Raw genomic sequence first — 19,637 nt, forward strand, 5'->3', positions numbered from 1 at the left:
CCACTCCCAGCCACCGCAGCCTCGACCCGCTGGGCTCCAGTGATCCTTCCGCCTCAGCTTTCCGAGTAGCCGGAATTACAGGCATGTGCTACCACGCCCGGCTGATTTTTGATTTATTGTAGAGATGAGGTCTCGCTGCCCAGGCGGGTCTCAAACCTGTGGGCTCACGCAATCTACTCACCTCAGCCTCCCAAAGGTGCGGGATTACAGGCTGAGCCACCTATCACATCTTAATCAAATCTCAAAACTGCAAAAAGACAGCACAGCCTCCCACCCCCAGTCTGGCTTCAAAATTGCACAAATCCAGAGAATCTACATAAGGAAGAATAGAAGATTGAGCAAACAAAAGTGAAAGCTATCCCCCCATCACTGAGCGACAGAATTAAAGAGGGGAAAAAAGGGGCGGAGCCATCACAAATGAAGAAAAACCAAAAGATGACCACGGGTACCCTCCAGACTCCTGGGAAGACAGCACCTGAGAATACAGAATTCGGAACTCAAACAATGAAGAGCCCCAGAATGACAGGTCTCAAACCACAAACCCAGATATCAAGATATTAATAGAGAGACTGAATAGAAATCAGGAGATATAAGAGGAAAGAACAGAGGAGTTGATAACTGAGATGATGGCAATAGAGACTACAGTAAAGGAAATAAATACCAAACTGACAATCACAGAAAGCAGAATTAACCAAGCAGAAGAAATAATCTCAGAACCTGAAGACCAAAATATGGAATTTACCCAAACTGTTAAAAACATAGGAAGCTTAAAAAGATGGAACAAAGCCTCCAAGAGATGTGCAATTATATCAAGAGGCAGAACTTATACCGAAATGGCATTCCTGAAGCAGATAGAGAGACAGAGACCATCCTGGAACAAACACTCCATGAAATTATCCAAGAAAACTTCCCTCATCTCATCAGAGATATGACCATTCAAACACAAGAGATTCAGAGAACCCCTGCAAGGCATCAAATGAGAAGAACAACTCCTAGACACAGAGTAATATGCTTACACAAAGTAGGTATAAAAGAAAAAATTCCTAAAGGCAGTGAGAAAGGTCAGACTACCTACCAGGGAACACCAATTGTATAGCAGCAGACTTATCTACAGAAACACAACAGGCTAGAAGAGACTGGAGTCCAATATTCAAAGTTCTCAAAGATAAACAATTCCAACCCAAAAGTTTCCATCCAGGTAAGCTAAGCTTCATCAGTGATGGAGAATTAAAATCATTCCCAGACATTCAATCCCTAAGAGTTTATGCTGCCTCCAGACAGTCCTACAAGAGATGCTTAAGACAGTATTAACCGTAGAAGAAAGAAAGAAAAGACTAACCACGTGCTTCCCAAGAATCCAGGAAAACAGAGAATCAACATGGCATGCATCATGACTGCAAAATTGAAAAAAAAACATATACCAACCCCAAAATCAAAATAAAACCAACAAACAAGTAAACAAACAGACAACAACAAATAACTCTATAAGAGCCTCATGACAGGGATAAATTCTCACATCTCAATGACCAGCCTGAACAGGAATGGACTAAATGCACCACTGAAAATACATAGAATGGCAGACTGCATAAAAATAAAATAAACAACTCTACAATTTACTGTCTCCAGAAAACACATCTCACAACAAAGGACTCACAGACTTAGAGGGTGGAAAACACATTTTTAGGCAAACAGGACACAAAAGAAGGTAGTAATTGTGATCTTAACATCTGACAAAGCAACTTTTTAAGATCAAATATCTAAAAAGATGCAGAAGGACACCACATAATGATAAAAAGTTCAATCCATCAACAAGTAATACCCATCCTAAACATATATGCACCCAACACATGAGCACCAGCTTTTATAAAGCAGCTACAAAGAAAACTAAAAACTGATATTGACTCTAACACTAACATAGGTAGGGATTTAAATACCCTACTAATAACCCTAGATAGGTCATCAAGGCAAAAAATCAACAAAGAGATCCAGAACCTCAACTTGACACCTGACCAAATGAACTTAATAGACATCTACAGAACACTCCACCCAACAACCACAGAATATACATTCTACTCATCATTACATGGAACCTACTCCAAGATCGATCACATCATTGGCCATAAATCAAGCATAAACAAATTTCACAAGATTGAAATACTGCCAGGCACCTTCTCAGACCACAGCAGAATAAAAATAAACATCACCACCAACAAAATTCCTCCAAAACACACAAAGACATGGACACTAAACAGCATGATGTTGAACATTCTTGAGTCAACACAGAAATCAAAACAGAAATTTTAAAATTCCTCGAAAGAAATGAAAATGAAGAACCATCTTACCAAAACCTCTGGGATCAGAAGTAAAAGGGGAATTTATATCCCATGAACACATATAAAGAAAATAGAAAGAGAACATGTTAACAGCCTAACAAATCACCTAAAGGAGCTGGAAAGGCAAACCACGAAAACTCTAACTTCAGCAGAAGAATGCAGATTACCAAAGTAAAAGCCCAAACACAGGACACAGAAGACAGAAATATCATAGGAAAAAAATCAATGGCCGGGCTCGGTAATCCCACACTTTGGGAGGCTGAAGTGAGTGGACTGCCTGAGCCCGCGGGTTCGAGACCACCCTGGGCAACTTGGCGAGACCTCAACTCTACAATAAATCAAAAAATTAGCTGGGCATGGTAGTGCGTGCCTGTAGTTCCAGCTACTTGGAAGGCTGAGGTGGAAGGATTGCCGGAGCCCAGCAGGTCGAGACTGCGGTGGCTGGGAGCATGCCACTGCACTCCAGTCTGAGCAACAGAGTGAGACTCCAAAGGAAAAAAAAAAAAGAAAAAAATCAATAAAACAAAAAGTTGGTCCTTTGAAAAGATAAACAAAATTGATGGGCCCCTAGCCAGAATGACCAAGAAAAAGAGAGAAAAAGCCCAAATGAACACAATCAGAGACCCAAAAGATCAAGACTCAACTGACCCTGAGGAAATACAAAAGATTATCAGAGATTACTATGCACACCTGTATAGAAACAAATTTGATAACCTAAATTAAATGGAGGACTTTCTGACATCACACAACCTCCCAAGGTTGAAATAAGAAGAAATTGAGATCCTAAATAGACCAATAACAACCCAGGAAATTGACTCTGTCATAAGAAAACTATCCACACACCAAAAAAGTCCTAAAACAGATGGATTTCTTCAGAATTATATAAAACATAGGAAGAGGAGCTAATATCAATCCTACTGAAAGTATTCCAGGCAATCAAGAAAGATGGAACTCTCCCCAAATCATTTTATGAAGCTAATATCATACTGATACTCAAACTAGGCAAAGATCCAACAAAGAAAGAAAAGTACGGGTTAATTTCCCTGATGAACATAGATGCATAGATTCTCAACAAGATTCTAGCCAATTGGATCCAACAACACATCTCAAAAATCATCCACCATGACCAAGTAGGCTTCATCTCCAGGAGGTAGGACTATTACAACATCTGCAAGACCATAAATGTAATTAAATACATCAACAGATGTAAAAACAAGAATCACATGATTATATCATTAGATGCAGAAAAAGCTTTTGATAAAATCCATCATCTCTTCTTGATAAAAACCCTTAAACACCCAGGCATAGAGGGAACATATCTCAAAATAGTAAAAGCCATCTATGATCAAACATACAGCCAACATATTACTAAACGGACAGAAACTGGAAGCATTTCCCCTGAAAACTGGAACAAGACAAGGCTGCCCACTCTCACCCCTCCTGTTCAACATAGTGTTGGAAGTCCTAGTTAGAGCAATCTGACAAGAGAAGGAAATCAAGCATATTCAAATAGAAAAAGAAGTCAGGTTATTGTTCTTTCCCAACCATATGATCGTATACCTCAAAAGTCCAAGAGAACTTGTCAAAAACCTCCTTGCACTGATAAAGGACTTTGGTAAAGTCTCAGGGCACAAAACAAACATGCAAAAGACAGTCGCATTCTTATATACCAACAATAAACAGGCAGAGAACCAAATAAAAAGCACAATCCCATTCACAATAGCCACCAAAAAAAGAAATGCCTCAGCATCTTCCTAACCAGAGAAGTGAAAGATCTTTACAACAAAGACTACAAAACACTGCTCAAACAAATTAAAGATGATACAAACAAATGGAAAAATATTTCATGCTTATGGACTGGAAGAATCAACATTGTTAAAATGTCCATCCTACCAAATCAATCTACAGGTTCAATGCAATATCCTTTAAATTATTAGCATCATTCTTCATATACCTGGAAACAACAATACAAAAATTCATTTGGAAACATAAATGGCCACAAATAGCCAAAAGAATTTAAACTTTATTATAAGGCTAAAATAATCAAAAGAGCCAAGTATTGGTATAAGAACAGGCATATAGACCAATGGAACAGGATAGAGATTCCAGAAGCAAAACCTCAATTTCTCAACCAACTCATCTTTGACAAAGCCTCCAACAACAACCACTGGGAAGAGGAGAACCTATTCAGTAAATGGTGCTGGGAAAACTAGCTGATCACGTGCCGAATGAAACAGGACCCCTATCTAACACCATACACAAAAATCAACTCCACATGGATCAAAGACCTAACTGTAAAACCTGAAATGTTAAGAATCTTAGAAAAGATTCCCTTTTCCATAAGGAGACACCCTTATGGAAATCGGAATAGGCAACCAATTCCTGATCAAAACCCCAAAAGACCATACCATAAGAGGTAAGATTGACAAGTAGGACCTCATCAAACTGAAAAGTGTCTGCAAAGCAAAAGAGACCATTAAAAGAGTGGGGAGACAGCCCATAGAATGGGAAAAAATATTTGCTAACTGTATATTTGACAAAGGCCTAACATCCAGGATCTACAAGGATCTCAAACATGCCAAAAGGAAAAAAACACTCAGCCCCATTAAAAAGTGGGTAAAATATATGAATAGAAATTTCTCAAAAGAAGACACACAAGCAGCCAACAGACACATGAAAAAAATGCTCAGCTTCACTAATCATTGGAGAAATTGAGACACACACTGAGATATCACCTGATTCCAATAAGAATGATCATCATTAATAAAGCAAAAAATAACAGATGCTGGCAAGGATGCAGAGAAAAGGGAATGCTTCAGTCCTGTCAGTGGAAATGCAAACTAGTTCAACCTCTATGGAAAACAGTGTGGCAATTCCTAAAAGAACTAGAAATTGACCTTCCACATGACCCACCAATCCCCCTTTTGGGAATGTACCCAGAAGAACTTAAATTACTCTGCAAAAAAGATACCTGCACATGCATGTTTATTGCAGCTCTATTTGCAATAGTAAAAACATGGAACCAACTATGCTGCCCATTGAAACTGGACTGGATAAAAAAAAATGTGGTACAAATACACAATGGCACATTATGCAGCCATAAAGAAGAACAAAATTATGGACTTCACAGCATCTTGGATGGATTTATAGTCTATCATATGCAGTGATCTATCACAGAAACAAAGAACTAAGCACCACATGTTCTCACTCGTAAGCGGACCATAAGAAAGGGATTGGCAGTAGCCAGAAACTGCCAGGAGATGAGGGTGGCACATAACATCAACAAGGGTACTTGATCTCAACTTGGGTGAAATGGGGACCAAAGGGAGGTCAAATTTTACCAGCATGGTGACCACTTGTATACCTAATTCCGAAATGTATGCCACATCTTTAAAATGAAATTAATAAAAAATTAAGTTAAATTAAAAAATAAAAAGCCAGGCTCAGTGGCTCAGCCTGTAATACCGCGCCTTTGGGAGGCTGAGGTGAGTGGATTGCCTGAGCCTGCGGGTTCGAGACCCGCCTGGGCAACGAGACCTCATCTCCACAATAAATCAAAAAATCAGCCGGGCATGGTAGCACATGCCTGTAATTCCGGCTACTTGGAAGGCTGAGGTGGAAGGATCGCCAGAGCCCAGAAGTTCGAGGCTGCGGTGGCTGGGAGCGGCCACTGCACTCCAGTCTGGGCGACAGAGTGAGACTCCAACTCAAAAAATAAATTAATTAATTAATTAAATAAAGAAGCACAAGAAGGTGGAGCTCTCAAGACTTGCTGCTGCACAAATGGAGAAGATGAGGAGAGAGAAGACTAAAAGATGACTCCTAGGTTTTGAACTTGAATAGATTGGGATCATGGTGTCATTTAAAATGAGAAAGACTGAGAGAAGAGAAGTTAGACTAGGGAACTAAGAGTTCTGATTTAGCAGTGTCAAATGTGAGGTGCTATTGAAATCAGGACCAAAGCAGAGACATCAGGTAGGCAGCTGGCCACATGATCATCCAACGCGGAAGACTGGAGCCAGAAAGTAGAAAGCAGTGAATTTAAAGACATGATACTACTTAAAGACTTGTACTGGAAGTTGTCACTTGGGTAGAGAGTACAGGAAGAAAAGAGAGATCTGAACCCCGTCGTGGGGACTCCCAAAGTTCTAAAGGTCAGACTCCTCAAATACCACAAGGTGGTTTCATAATCCCCAACAACTTATCCAAGACCACACTGCTGGAGTTGAAAGCCTTGTCTGGATGAAGAAAGGAAATAGACTTGTTTAGCTAACAAGGCTTATGAAATAATTTATGCATGTTTCTAACAAATCATGATTATTTATGAGAACTCAATTTGTTAGGTGTATACAAAATGTAGTGGTTTTAAGTACGGAAAACCAAATGAGGTTTAAATTGAAAAATATTTGAGTGATCATCATATATTTACACTTATTGACTCATACTTGAGAATGTAGCAAAAATGTAAGCAAAACATTTGCTTTTCATGCACTTCAAACGATCTCAACCAATTTTCTATTAGAATAGGGGTTTTAATGTTTATTTTTAATGTAAGTGGCTCAAATAAATGTTTGCAGACTCTTATCAAGGCTTGCAAATTAGGTTCCACCAGCCCAGTACTAAGATGCTTTTTACCAAATTGAGGGATTTTTTTCTTTAATTGAAAAACATTGATAATGTGATGACTATTCAAAATAAGATATCTGCATTTTTTTCAGGCAGCCAATGTTAGGTGTCTCTGAATTAAAGGGACAGGGTTGGCTGCAAACATAGGCAGAATGTTTCTATTTCCTGCTTGAATGAGAACTAATTTTGTATATAAAGAAAAATTTGCAATCGCTATTTATGATAAAACTTACTTTCACATTTTCTACTCACTGAAAACAATTTACACTTAAACTGGAAAATATGCTTTTCCTTCTTGAACAAATGCAATCCTTAAGAAATTTGTCTTTTGAAAAAAATTAAGAGTGGAATTTGATTTTCAACCCAAAGGTGACAGTTATCAAAATAACTCTGCTTTATCATATGGTGTAAAGATTACAAGTTGAGTATTCTCAGTGAGATGATTATTCTAAAACCCAGTAGCAAATCTTCAAGTGTTTAAAAAAAAAAAAAAGTATTAACATTCTAACATGTGAATTTAAGGACTTTGGTCCAAGTTCTGATTTACTATGTTTTGTAACAATCAAATTCAAAAACTATCCTTACCTCAAAAAAGGAATTTTCTCAACTCCAAAAGAAAAAAAAATTATTAGAAAATGATATATGTCTATGGACTAGAATGTAATCTGTTCTTAAAGCAAAAGGAATATATTTAGTTCTATTATCCCAGAAGTAATAATTCTTTAAACAGTAGAAATCTTAAGCAATTTCCATTTCTTCTTAAGCAACTTTTGTTTTATTTTTATTTACATTATTACCACTCAAAAATAAAAGGTTTCCATTTTTTCCCCTTCTTGACATCTATTCCCTCTAAATTTACCAATACAAATTACAGTTCTTTTTTCTTGTTTCAAAAACAGGTGAACATATCATACCTCATTGTCATTCATTTTAATAATAAGAAGAATTACTAAAATTTACCATTAAAAGATTTGATAGCCTGAATAAGGTAACTTTATTACCAGATATATGGCATAATGCATAAAAATTTTCCATACATAAAACAATATTTTAAGAAAGGTCATTAATAAGATAAAGACAAGGTTATATAAACATTTACCATTTAAAAGGATTTAAAAATAAATTCAAAATATATGATGTTGTAGTTACATGTTTGCAAGATCTATAATTATGTATGCAAATTATATATAAATGTGTACTCATATGTATATATGTATGTACTCACCTAGATAAAAAGGATCTCTTGGACCAAATGATAGGTATAGCAATTATCCAAGGGGTATTTATGCTTCCTATAGTAAAATTAATAACCCATAAAGTTGTCAGATACAGCCTAGCCCTGACTTGTGACTGACATTGTTAAACAATCTCACTAATCATTTCTGATTATCTTTTTAGCAAACAGTCTTAAAGACGCAGTCCCAGCAGCCACAGCCAATACTGGAAAGTGTAATGAAATCCATTGTCATCCCTAGCTAAAGCAAAAACAGAAATCATTAACACGAGGATTTCAAGCTCTACTGTAATATTTGTTTAATGGGAGAGGGCTCAGGGCAGTGAGATTTCTGCATACCTTTGATCACTCCAGTAGACAGGCACTCATTCTGCCCCAGACTGAGGGTCACTTTGCCCTGAAGCCATAGCAACTTGAGGGGACTGACATACCTGAACTTCAAACAGAGCCCAGGTCCATCATTTTTTTGTCAAAGAGTCTATTTGAATGACTTTACCATGATAGTAACTGCTAGAGTTAAGTTTGATAAATTGTATTAGGAAATAAAATCTTCTTTTATAGAGCTTATCCAAAACTCTACCTAGAGAAGCATCAGAACTTTTGCCATCTGAGAAAGACCCTCAAATAAAAAAAAAAAAAATTCTATTTTAGAGGACATTTTCAGAATGCGCTTTCTAAATTTATGTAGCACATATCTCAGTAGCAAGTATCTTCTGAAAATACTAATTTAGTTTACTAAACTAAGTTATTATTTAATATTGTGACTAGACATTGAAGATTCATATTTTCTTTTAGTAAATTGAATTCTTAGCTGCAAAATAATTCATGTGAATGTTTATATATTATGTTCAACATTTGTTTTATATAAAATATATTCCTCAATGATTCATAAAATGGCTTATTGAAACAATAACTACTTTCTCTTATACATTTGTCTTAATGACTTATCAACTATTTATATAACTGATTATAACACCAATCAGTCTCCTCTTTTAATAATCATGTGAGATTAGAAGAGTGTAATTTCCTAACATTTCAAGAATAAGCCACAACAATTTGCACAAAGTTGTAGACTTTTATTATATTTTGAAACCAAAAAAATGAATATTTGACTTCTAAGATTTTCAAAAGTACTACAAGAAAATAAAAACATAATTTCTGATTTTTAAGAAAGTATGATGTTAAAAAAATTATCAAGCTTCCTATTGTGCACAATTCCTGAGATCTGCTGTCTAACGGCTTCATATACCTTCCTGACTTAGGATGGTGAAACAAGTCATTTGGAATTGCAAGTAAAAGTTTCAAAACTGATTCTACAGACTACCAGTATTTGAAAATGTACTTTGTACATTTAAAGACATTGTATATATCTTAATTATTATTTCCACTATTCTAATAGCATTTATATAATGTGTGCTGGGAAAAGCTCAGGCTTCAAAAGTCATAATTTCACAACATGTTACAATGCTCAGAACCAAAAATCAGCTGGAAAAAAAATCTCAATGTTTCAATCAACAAAAATATATTTCAGATGAAAAATCATCTTGATGCTTCAAGTAAATTAATGTCCTTCAGAGACTCTTATTTTAGCCTCCATTGTCTAAAATGGCTGCCTTCACTTTTGGCTTTCCTTCCTGCCAGAAAGGACCTCTCCTAAATTTTATGTGAAAATTCTGATAAATTCTGCTTCTTACTAGCATATTGTAAGCAATAAATTTGAAGGTTACTGGAACAGAAATTAAATCTGCATGCAAGTATCAGAGGTATTCTACTTAAAAACTTCATATTCAACATAATTGAAATGATAATGGAAAACATTCATTATGGTAGAAACTCAAAAGTTTAAAAACAATTTAAGTCACTTTTTTAAAAGGTAAGGTTTCAAGACCTTCTCTAAGTAGGGTCTGCTGATTAGAATTTAACATTGTCATTTTACATGAAACACAATTTATCAGGTAGTCTACTAATCTAATTTTGGTTTCCTAGGTGTTAAAATTGACCTGCACACTATGAGTATTGTGTCTACTCGCACACAGTCTACTGCCCAAGACATTTCCAGATGGCAGAAAAGATATTTTATAAAGCAATGTTGAAAAATAGTTAACAGTTCCTACTTTATCCTCAGGAGGGGCCAGTGGGGAGCAATGATTGTTTTCATCATGTTTCTTTAAAGAGTTACTGAAATAACACATTCAATCACATTTTATTTGCATCGAACGAAAACAAGATTATTCATCTTTCCAATAAAGAAGATAAACATCAAAGATCGTTTCTTTAAGTATACCTTTATTTTATATGCTTATTTCCTATAATTATAATCTACCATAATCATAATAATTAGTTTTTAAAAATAACAAGTTAGCAGAACAAAGGCATGGAATAAAATTAGAAAGCCATGACCAAAGACTAGATGAAGAAAAGTAGAAAATAAGAATTTTAAATGAAGACAAATGAAAAATGCCAAACAACTAAGTCTGTTAGTTATACTCATTAAACACAGGGGAAGTTTAGGGTTGTGAAAATTCTATAAAACCCAGAGTTTCCAAATACCAAGAAATAAATCAAGACATTTACTGTCTCCAAATGCCTTGAGGCTAGTAAGCAACAAATAATAATTAAATATAAAGTGAAATGTATTCTTTCTTAAGTAAGCCGTCGGGTCTAAAATCCATTGACTCTATGTTCTTACCGTTTTGTGATCATTAACAATCATAAGTTCCAAATATTTCATTTCTTCAAATACACCACGAGATGGCTACGGAAAATCAAAATATATGGTCAGAACAGTGACTGATTAAAAAATGTCTCTAATGCTCACTGTGAAGCTGTAGGCTGACTTTGAGTTCCAGAACAACTCTTTGCTGCCCACTTTATGAACACCTTAGAAGAAACATGGCCAGGGAAATCAAAAAAAGTTATCATAATGTATGAGTTAAAATTCAAGTATTTAGAAAAGAACTATATTTATTATCAAAGTACTCATTAAGGTAGGAAACAGCCCATGTTGTTTATATATGATTTTTACATGAAAAAATTCTTTTAAAAAATCTACAGCATAATACCATTAAAACAAATAAATCTCAATTTCTTTCTCATTAAAATGTGATTTTAAAATACATATTTACTTAAAGCTTCAAAGAAAATTTATTTAAAACTCATTTAATAAGAATAGCATAAAATGGCTGGGCTCAGTAGCTCAGCCTGTAATCCCAGTACTTTGGGAGGCCGAGACAAGTGGATTGCTTGAGCCTTTGGCTTCGAGACAGGCCCAGGCAACTTGGTAAGATCTCATCTCTACAATCAAAAATTAAATCAAAAATTAGCTGGGCATGATAGCACGCAGCTGTAGTTCTGGCTACTTGGAAGGCTGAAGCAGAAGAATCGCTGGAGCCCAGCAGATCAACACTGGGGTGGCCATGAATGTGCCACTGCACTCCAGCCTGGGTGATAGAGTGAGACTCAAATTCAACAAGAACAAAAAAAAAATGAATAGCATAAATTATCATTACTTCCAGGTATATCTGAAATATAGTCAAATAGAAACATTAACTCACTAGAGTGAAATTCTAAAAATAATGTATCAATTTTTAGCCACACAACCTCTCAAAGGAATAAATGTTGCCAATTATTATATTCAAATTTCATTATTACTAGATCACCCCTTAAGGTAAATATTTTAGCCCTCATTTGAGCTGTCATTTCAAAGTTGGAAAATTAATAATGATGACCCTTTTTCTTTATGTATATAGACATTGGACAGTGTATATCTAATGGGGTGGACTGTAGTGAAAGAACTGCAGCTCATATAAAATGTCTTACCAAGTACATTTTCAAGATAGGCAGAAAGAGACCTCTAAGTATCCCCCCAAAATGTACCCACAATCATCATGGTAAAAGGCTCATAAAAGAGGATGATTTAACCTGGAACTAAATTTTTGATGGCTGGTGGCCTAATTTTTTCACACACACAAAAACACATTCAGCAAAACATTATCTAAAATGTGCAATTTCTACTAGAATTATTCATTAAGTTATTTAGTAAATCACCATGTAACCTATAAGTTGTGGAATTAATTCTCAGCCACATTGCATTCACCATGTAATTACTAAACAGTCTCCATCATTATAGCCTTCTAGCCTATTATGATAAAGACTGGAAATATAATTTCAGTTACAAAGCTCCTGTATATTTATTAATTCATGTGAGGTATGCAATAGGGATTGATTATGTAATTATATCATTTCTATCTACTAACTGTCATATCACTAATGGTCAAAGAGATTCACTGTGTTCTGAAAAACATATCCAGCTTCAAAGTCTGGCATAACAGAATTTTTAACTTGAAAAAAAATACAAATAATAATGATTAGCTGACATTTCAAAACCTGACTCCTTTTCCTACTTTATTTTCATTTAACAGAATGTCTTATATGATATTATAAAAACCATATTTTTTAAACGTTTGCTTTTTAAAATAGAAAATAAAATGTGCTGCAATTTTCATAAGAAAACTTCAAAAATAGAGCTGAAACAATACATTCTTTACACAACATCAGGGTTTAAGAGAACACCATAATCAGTCTGAATAATAATAGAGATTAGAAAAAGTTGTGTTAATTAGGCTCAAACCACAGGTATTTTTTTATTGATTTTGTTTTTAAGTGAAAGTCCCCCACATCTACACTGCTTCAGGTTCACTTAGACACTGTGGGGTGATGACACACCACTCGCCAAGCAGACAGCCCAGCTAGCACAAGGTCACTCACGTTCACTGCCCTCTTCCTCCTTCTCAGCCACTGCAATTCAGACAGGAAGGGCCACTGGTCACCACTGTCCATGGCTGTGTAGAAGAAACATGAAGATCAAAATGTTATGCTTATCTGTATTTCCAGGTGTGTATGTTTTTTAAAAATTACATGAAGAAATAGTGGCATTGGTAATATATGTCATCTCAAAGTTAAGATAAACTAAGGTCAAAAAAAAAGCACATTGATCAGTAAACATTTTACACTTTCATGGTCACAAAGAGAGCTCAAACATGATATTTTCTTCCTAATGTCATAAAAATGTAATGAGCTGCTCCAGGTTCATTGATGTAGATGTCACCTACAAGCACCAGACAATGAAAATTGGAAAGAATTTGACTATGCTTCATGCATTTTAGAATTTAAAATAGTGGTGGCATATGCTTTTGCATAAATTATTAAACACTTTTGTCACTACTATACAGAGCTATTGTTACATACCCCAACATCCAGAGAGGCAGTTGGCAACACCAGCACACTTACGACTCCTGGGCAGAGTACAGGAGGGGTGCACTCCATGTAGATTCAAAGTGCAAACCACCAGAACAGCTGGAACCACACTGGAAAGCATACTACTGCACCCAGCCACTCACTCCCGGCAGCAGGACTCATGTGTCTCTCCATCATCAGAAACGACTCTCCAAGCTTCACTCCGTGAAAACCATGGTTCACCACAGCCCATCCACACCACTCACCCCAGACAGCGGACCAGCTCCCCTTCCAAACATGCTTGCCTGTCACCTGCCTTCCCTGGAGTCACAGTGCCTACTACAGAACACAGCAGCTATTTTCACTAAAACTTACTGAGATTCTTCATTTGCTGAGAATATTGTCCTGCCAAGGTTTTCTGGATTATGTGTGGTCGACTTGTGCTTTTCTGAAACAAAAGCAATTGCAGGCAATGAGAAAGAAAACTGTGAACAAGACTCTATGAAACAGTGTTAGCCCTGCCTCTGTTGTCCATCTTAAATAGGGATATTTATATGCCAGTCTATTAGCCATCGATAATGAAAAGTACTTGTCTTATTGAAATTTTAATTTTAAATAAAATAGATCATCTAATTGTCTCAGTTTAAATAAAAGCATAGTTTTATTAGCTACTCTCAGCTTTCTTCAAAGGCATAAATAGGAAATTCATAAGAAAGAAACACAAAAGGTCAACAAACACATGAGAAAATGTTCAATGCTTTAATATTCCTCTAAAATGCAAATTTTTAAAAAATGAAACTTCAACTTTTGCCATCAAACTGGCAAAGGTTTAAAAATTATGCTATCCATAGTTAATTGCAGTTGCAAAGCCAAAAGCACTCTCACACATTGCTAGTAGGAGGAAATGGGTAGCAATGGGTCAGAGGGAAAGTCAGCAGCATCTATCAACACATTTGGAAATACTCACATCCTTTGCCCCAGAAAGCCCACATTTCAGTATGTCTTACTGCCATTACCATCATTGCTGTTAGCTTCCATGACTGAGGGTACAGCATGTGCCAGGCACAGTGACTATATACATTACCCAAGTTACCTGAACAAAACCCCCACACAGTGCTTAGCACATCCTCGTTTCACAAATAAAGATACTGAGACTCAGAGAGCTGCTTCATTCATTTTAGAATTTAAAATAGCCAATAGTTAAAATAGTTAATAAATTATTTTAAATAATTTATTGTCTTAAAATTATATTACAAAAGAATGATCCAACGTGTTAAAATACATATGGAAATGTATAGTTGAAAAACTAGAAGAATATACACTGGAAGGTGAAGAGAAGTTATCTTTGTGGGGTAATAATGGATAATTAATACTTAGGTAAGTATTTTCCTTTTCCAAACTTCCTATAATGCAATAGTTTTATCATTAGAAAAACAGTTATAAAATAGAAACTTTTTAATAGGTTACATAAAACACCAATAATAACTATGAATTTTGCTATTCATTTATTACTTGAGAGGTTACCTGATTTCTCCTTAGAAATATACCACCAATATTACTTGACTTATTGCAAAGCATACTAGAATTAATAAGAAGAAAAAACTAAACATCAAAAAAATCAAAATTCAATCACAGTAAACTAACAATTCTGTAAAGGTGACAAGAGACCTGGAGTAATGAAATTCACAACAGGATCAGCAGCACAATTTTAAAAACTGACTAATTTATAGTTTCAAGCTTAGTCCCTATCCCTCTATCCTGGGATGAGGACTGGCGACCACTTGGACAGGAGGTGGACAGTAGGAGGAAGGCAGAGAGATGACCACTAGCCTGCAATAATCAGCCTGGACAGTACAACCTTACGGAAACAATGCAAAACCTGCCTTAAACATTAGGACAGTAATGGTGTATATTTATAAATCTTTTCAACAATTTAATAGACATTGTCACCCACAGTTACTCATTCATCAACTATGCAAAACTGTCCTATTAAGGATATATTTTTTAAAATTGTCTCATTTTATACATTTAAGAAAACTCCAAGGCTTAGAGAGTTATTATTTTGGGTTCTCAGTCTTGTTCTTTGAGATTTTTTTTTTTTTTTAAGAGTAATAGGGCCATTAATCACAGTCAGATTTTTTGGCTAAATGAGTCCAATAATCTTGCTGAACACAGGTTAGCTACCTACCACCACAGTAAGGAAAAAGACATTTTACTTAAAATGTCTTCATAATCTAGTAATTGTCTTCATTATCTAGTAATTTCTATAGTTACTAATTGAAAGTGATACAGGTTTATTCAAACATCAACCATTTAAAATTTAACAACCTTTCAGTCTCAAATCTGAAATTTATCCCATACACACATTGCCGCAACCAAGGGAAACCTAACCCTAACCAAGGGAAGAAAAGTTTGCTCAACAGTTACTATCCGCAGCCTAGTTGACTACTGCCTGTTTCAAAATTCATTTTATCCAAATTTGAAGCCTCTAAAGACGAAACGTGTTTTCTGCTCCCCATGTATGACAATGATAATCTGACTTGACTGCTCTCAGAAGAGTGTCTTCCCACTCTCACTCTCTCCATGGATCTGCCACCCCAGCTGTAGCTAGCCCCAGTCCTTGTCTTTACCATTCTTGCCCTCCGCCGGGCTCGGTGGCTCAGCCTGTACTCCCGCGCCTTTGGGAGGCTGAGATGAGTGGATTGCTTGAGCCCGCGGTTTCAAGACCCGCCTGGGCAGCGAGACCTCATCTCTACAATAAATCAAAAAATCAGCCGGGCGTGATAGCACGTGCCTGTAGTTCCAGCTACTTGGAAGGCTGAGGCAGAAGGATCACCGGAGCCCAGCAGGTCGAGGCTGCGGTGGCCGGGAGCGGCCACTGCACTCCAGTCTGGGTGACAGAGTGAGACTCCAACTCAAAAAAAAAAAAAAAAAAAACCATTCTTGCCCTCACTCACTCCTTTCCAGCCTGGTCACTTCCCCAAACTGCCCAGAGCACTCCAGGCACACGCCTGCCCTGTCTCCTAGAGTGCTCTTCCAGCACTTTTATTTCCTGAAGTTCCTTATTCACACAATGAATCACCTGCTCCTTGTGGCCTTCCCTGGACGCTGTATCTAAAAGCTCAACTCTCCTTTCTGGCTCCTGCTTTCCTTTTTTCTCCTTAGCATTTATTGCTCCCTAATGCACCTTAAATAATTACTCACTCATTCCGTGTCTTCCTATCTACCCCTAAGGACTAGAAGCTCCACTAGTCTCATATGTCTATATTGTCACTAAAGTTTCCCTAGCACCTAAAATAACACCCGGCCTGCAGTAAGCCCTCTGTATATCTGATGAACATACAGGGGGGGTGCCAAAAAATGTATACACACTTTAAGCGATGTTATCTATGTATTACTTTTCAAAGTTGAATTAAATTACAGTAGCAATGTGTAGTATGATGTTCACTCAACCATGCTTCCACCATTTTCTCTGCCTGTCTTGCCTGTCATGTGATGACATTAGCATTCATTTAATTAATGCCATCTTTTGAGTGAACACCATACTTAAAATGTGTATATATATATTTTGGTACTTTCTGAATATCGAATTTTCAATTTGGTTGTATTCTAGTAGCAAGCAACACTGCTAGAGTATATAATTTCTTAACTACTTCACTGGCTTGTGCATGACTCTAAACATTATTTTCCTCCCTATTGCTAAAGAAAACTAAACATTCTATCATGTAACGCACTTCAGCCTACAAATTTCCCCACTGAAGTCTCTTAGGCTTATAAAAGTTAAGGACATGCTTACAGTCACATAATTATCTTGAGACAATGGTGAGACTGAAAGCTCGTGGAAAGGACAGAGACTGGTGAGTACAAACCAAAAGTCCCCTCTGCTCTCAGAGATGGGGTATGACTGGTCCTTGCTTCAGAAACCAGGTCGGATGCCTCTTACCATCACATACTGGTGTGTGGGCCCTATACACGCAACTTAAGATTCAAAATTCATGGTACCACCCTACATTTTAAATCAGGTAACATCCAGGAGGCTGAGGCAAGAGGATAGCTTGAGCCCAGGAGTTCGAGGCTAACATGCGCTATGGCTATGATCACACCTGTGAATGGCCACTGAACTCCAGTCTGGGCAACATAGAGAAACTCTGTCTCTAAAACATAATAATCATAAAATAAAATAAAGATATAGGTAATATGTATAAAACTTTGAAAGCTGTCTTTTCTTTTTTTCTTGCTCAAACACAAAGGCCCGAGAAGAGAAGAACAGTTGCAGAAGATGGGCATTGCAGCTCACCTCATCATGAAGCAGTTCCAGTGGTTCTATCGTGTACACATAGGTGTTATCTTCAAACATGCCACTAGGGTGAAAGAAACCACATGAGGAGAGACTTAAACACAGCAATGGCAAAATACAGCAAGTGAGCTTTGTTATTGTCTTTAAAACAAAGAGTGTATCTAAATGAATCCCTTGATGCTGTTCCAAATCAAATTCACACATCTGTATAGTACCCACCATGGCCCCGTTCCTCTAACAGACAGCACGAGGGTTGCAAAAACAACAGAGGTGTACACCAAGAGCATACATGTTTTGCCTGATGTAATTAATTCTTGAAATTAAACAGACAGATTAGAAGATTAATCTGGGATAGTACTATTCACACAGTGGGAGAATCTCAAGTTACTATTCCAGAATCATGTACAACTAGTACAAATTTCTAGTTATGCATATTCAATATGTCTATAAGAAAACATATGCCTGATGTCTATTCTTCATATAGAAGAATAATCTAAAACCATCCAATTCTGTCTGTTTGTAAACTGTGAATTTCCATTAGGCAATGTGACTGTGTCATACAAATCACATATAGTTTTGAGAGGCACAGGATTTTTTATAAAAGGGTAAAAAGACTTTCCAGTTATTTTGTCATCATGTGGCCAAAACTGGATCTCAACATGAGGTACGGCTATGCACGAGTCTAAAGGTACCTCCACACGGCTCTGTCAGAGCCGGCTGTTGGTCAGGCACGAGCTCCCCATCTCCCCACCTGACCTGGCTAGCTCCTCCTCATCCACAGGTCTACCTGGAGTCTAACTGACACGACCTCTGGAGTGTACTTCTGGGAACCATTCCTGGATGAGGACTATCCACTGCATACGCTCCTGTCCTTCCCCTCTGCGGAGCGTGCCAAAATGGTGATTAAACTTTAATCTATGTCATTATTTGTTTATCTCTGAATCTCCTGCAAATGCCAGGTTTTAAGAAGACAGAGCCTCTTGTGCACCACTCCACACCCAGCCCCTAACAAGGGACTGGCACTGCAAGCCACTAAGATAAACATCCGGAAGGAGCCTGGGGGGTAGATCCAATGAAACCCTACATACTGAAGTCCATTGCAGGTCGACAGGGCCACCCTGGAGTCCTGGACATTGCGGATGCTCCCATGGTAGTAGCAGTGCTCTCCACCCTGAAACGCAGAAGGGTCCTTTGATTAGTTACACACCAGACATCATGACTCACTCTGGATGCTTCCATCAAGCAAAAGGAAACACAAGGACAGGAACGTGTGTTACCATGCCCACAACCCCAGGGATGCCTCCCTATGACATCACCAACAGGATTAGGCTGTCTTTCAACTTCTCTATAACCAGCATTTGCCTAGTATATTTAACAAAGGAGAAAGGGCCATAAAAAGGAAGACACCAATGGAGCTGCTGCCACATAGATCTGTTTCCTAAGGACATCTGCAGGAGCAGACACTTCCCAGGTGCTGTCATGGGCTGAGGGTGCCCACTGACCACGTAGAGACTCTAAGCTATCCAAAAGCTCATTAACTTTCCTGCCATTTAAAATTAGTTTTTAAAGAGTTCTCAGAAACAACCTAAGAACTTAGTTTGCAAAGTTATTAAATACTACACAAACTACAAGTTTTATTCAACAAAAAATCAGAAATTCCAGCAGTTTCCTTTCTTCCTCCCTCCCCATCTCTGAGGCAACCACTTTTACCTCTTTAAGATGTTTCTTCTGGGATTGACCTATGCATTTGGGAAATGGAACACTTATTCTGCTATGTCCTGATTGATTCCATTTTAAAAATTATCTTCCTAATATAGAATCTTGGAGCCCCTCTTACCCCTCAGTACATTCCAGGACACATCACCAATCTCTAGCTGCACTGACATACTGTTCTCAGCTGGGCCACCATTTT

The 19,637-nt window shown here is 37.1% G+C and overlaps 1 protein-coding gene across 1 annotated transcript in view; it reads right to left on the reverse strand.

The window, feature by feature from the left end:
* LOC103255704 (disintegrin and metalloproteinase domain-containing protein 23-like) overlaps positions 1–19,637 on the reverse strand; it is a gene marked incomplete at its 3' end in the record, with an annotated part of 67,863 nt that overhangs the window by 30,952 nt on the left and 17,274 nt on the right. Inside the window, exons 5-9 of the mRNA XM_008053662.1 lie at positions 18,814–18,896; positions 17,726–17,789; positions 13,804–13,876; positions 12,961–13,034; positions 10,883–10,948 (exon numbers count right to left, since the gene is read on the reverse strand). Coding sequence (XP_008051853.1) covers positions 10,883–10,948; positions 12,961–13,034; positions 13,804–13,876; positions 17,726–17,789; positions 18,814–18,896 — 360 coding nt within the window. The remainder of the gene's footprint in view (positions 1–10,882; positions 10,949–12,960; positions 13,035–13,803; positions 13,877–17,725; positions 17,790–18,813; positions 18,897–19,637) is intronic.

Source organism: Carlito syrichta, unplaced genomic scaffold (assembly GCF_000164805.1).
Source record: "Carlito syrichta isolate Samal-C Ts95f unplaced genomic scaffold, Tarsius_syrichta-2.0.1 Scaffold288354, whole genome shotgun sequence".
NCBI lineage: Eukaryota > Metazoa > Chordata > Mammalia > Primates > Tarsiidae > Carlito > Carlito syrichta.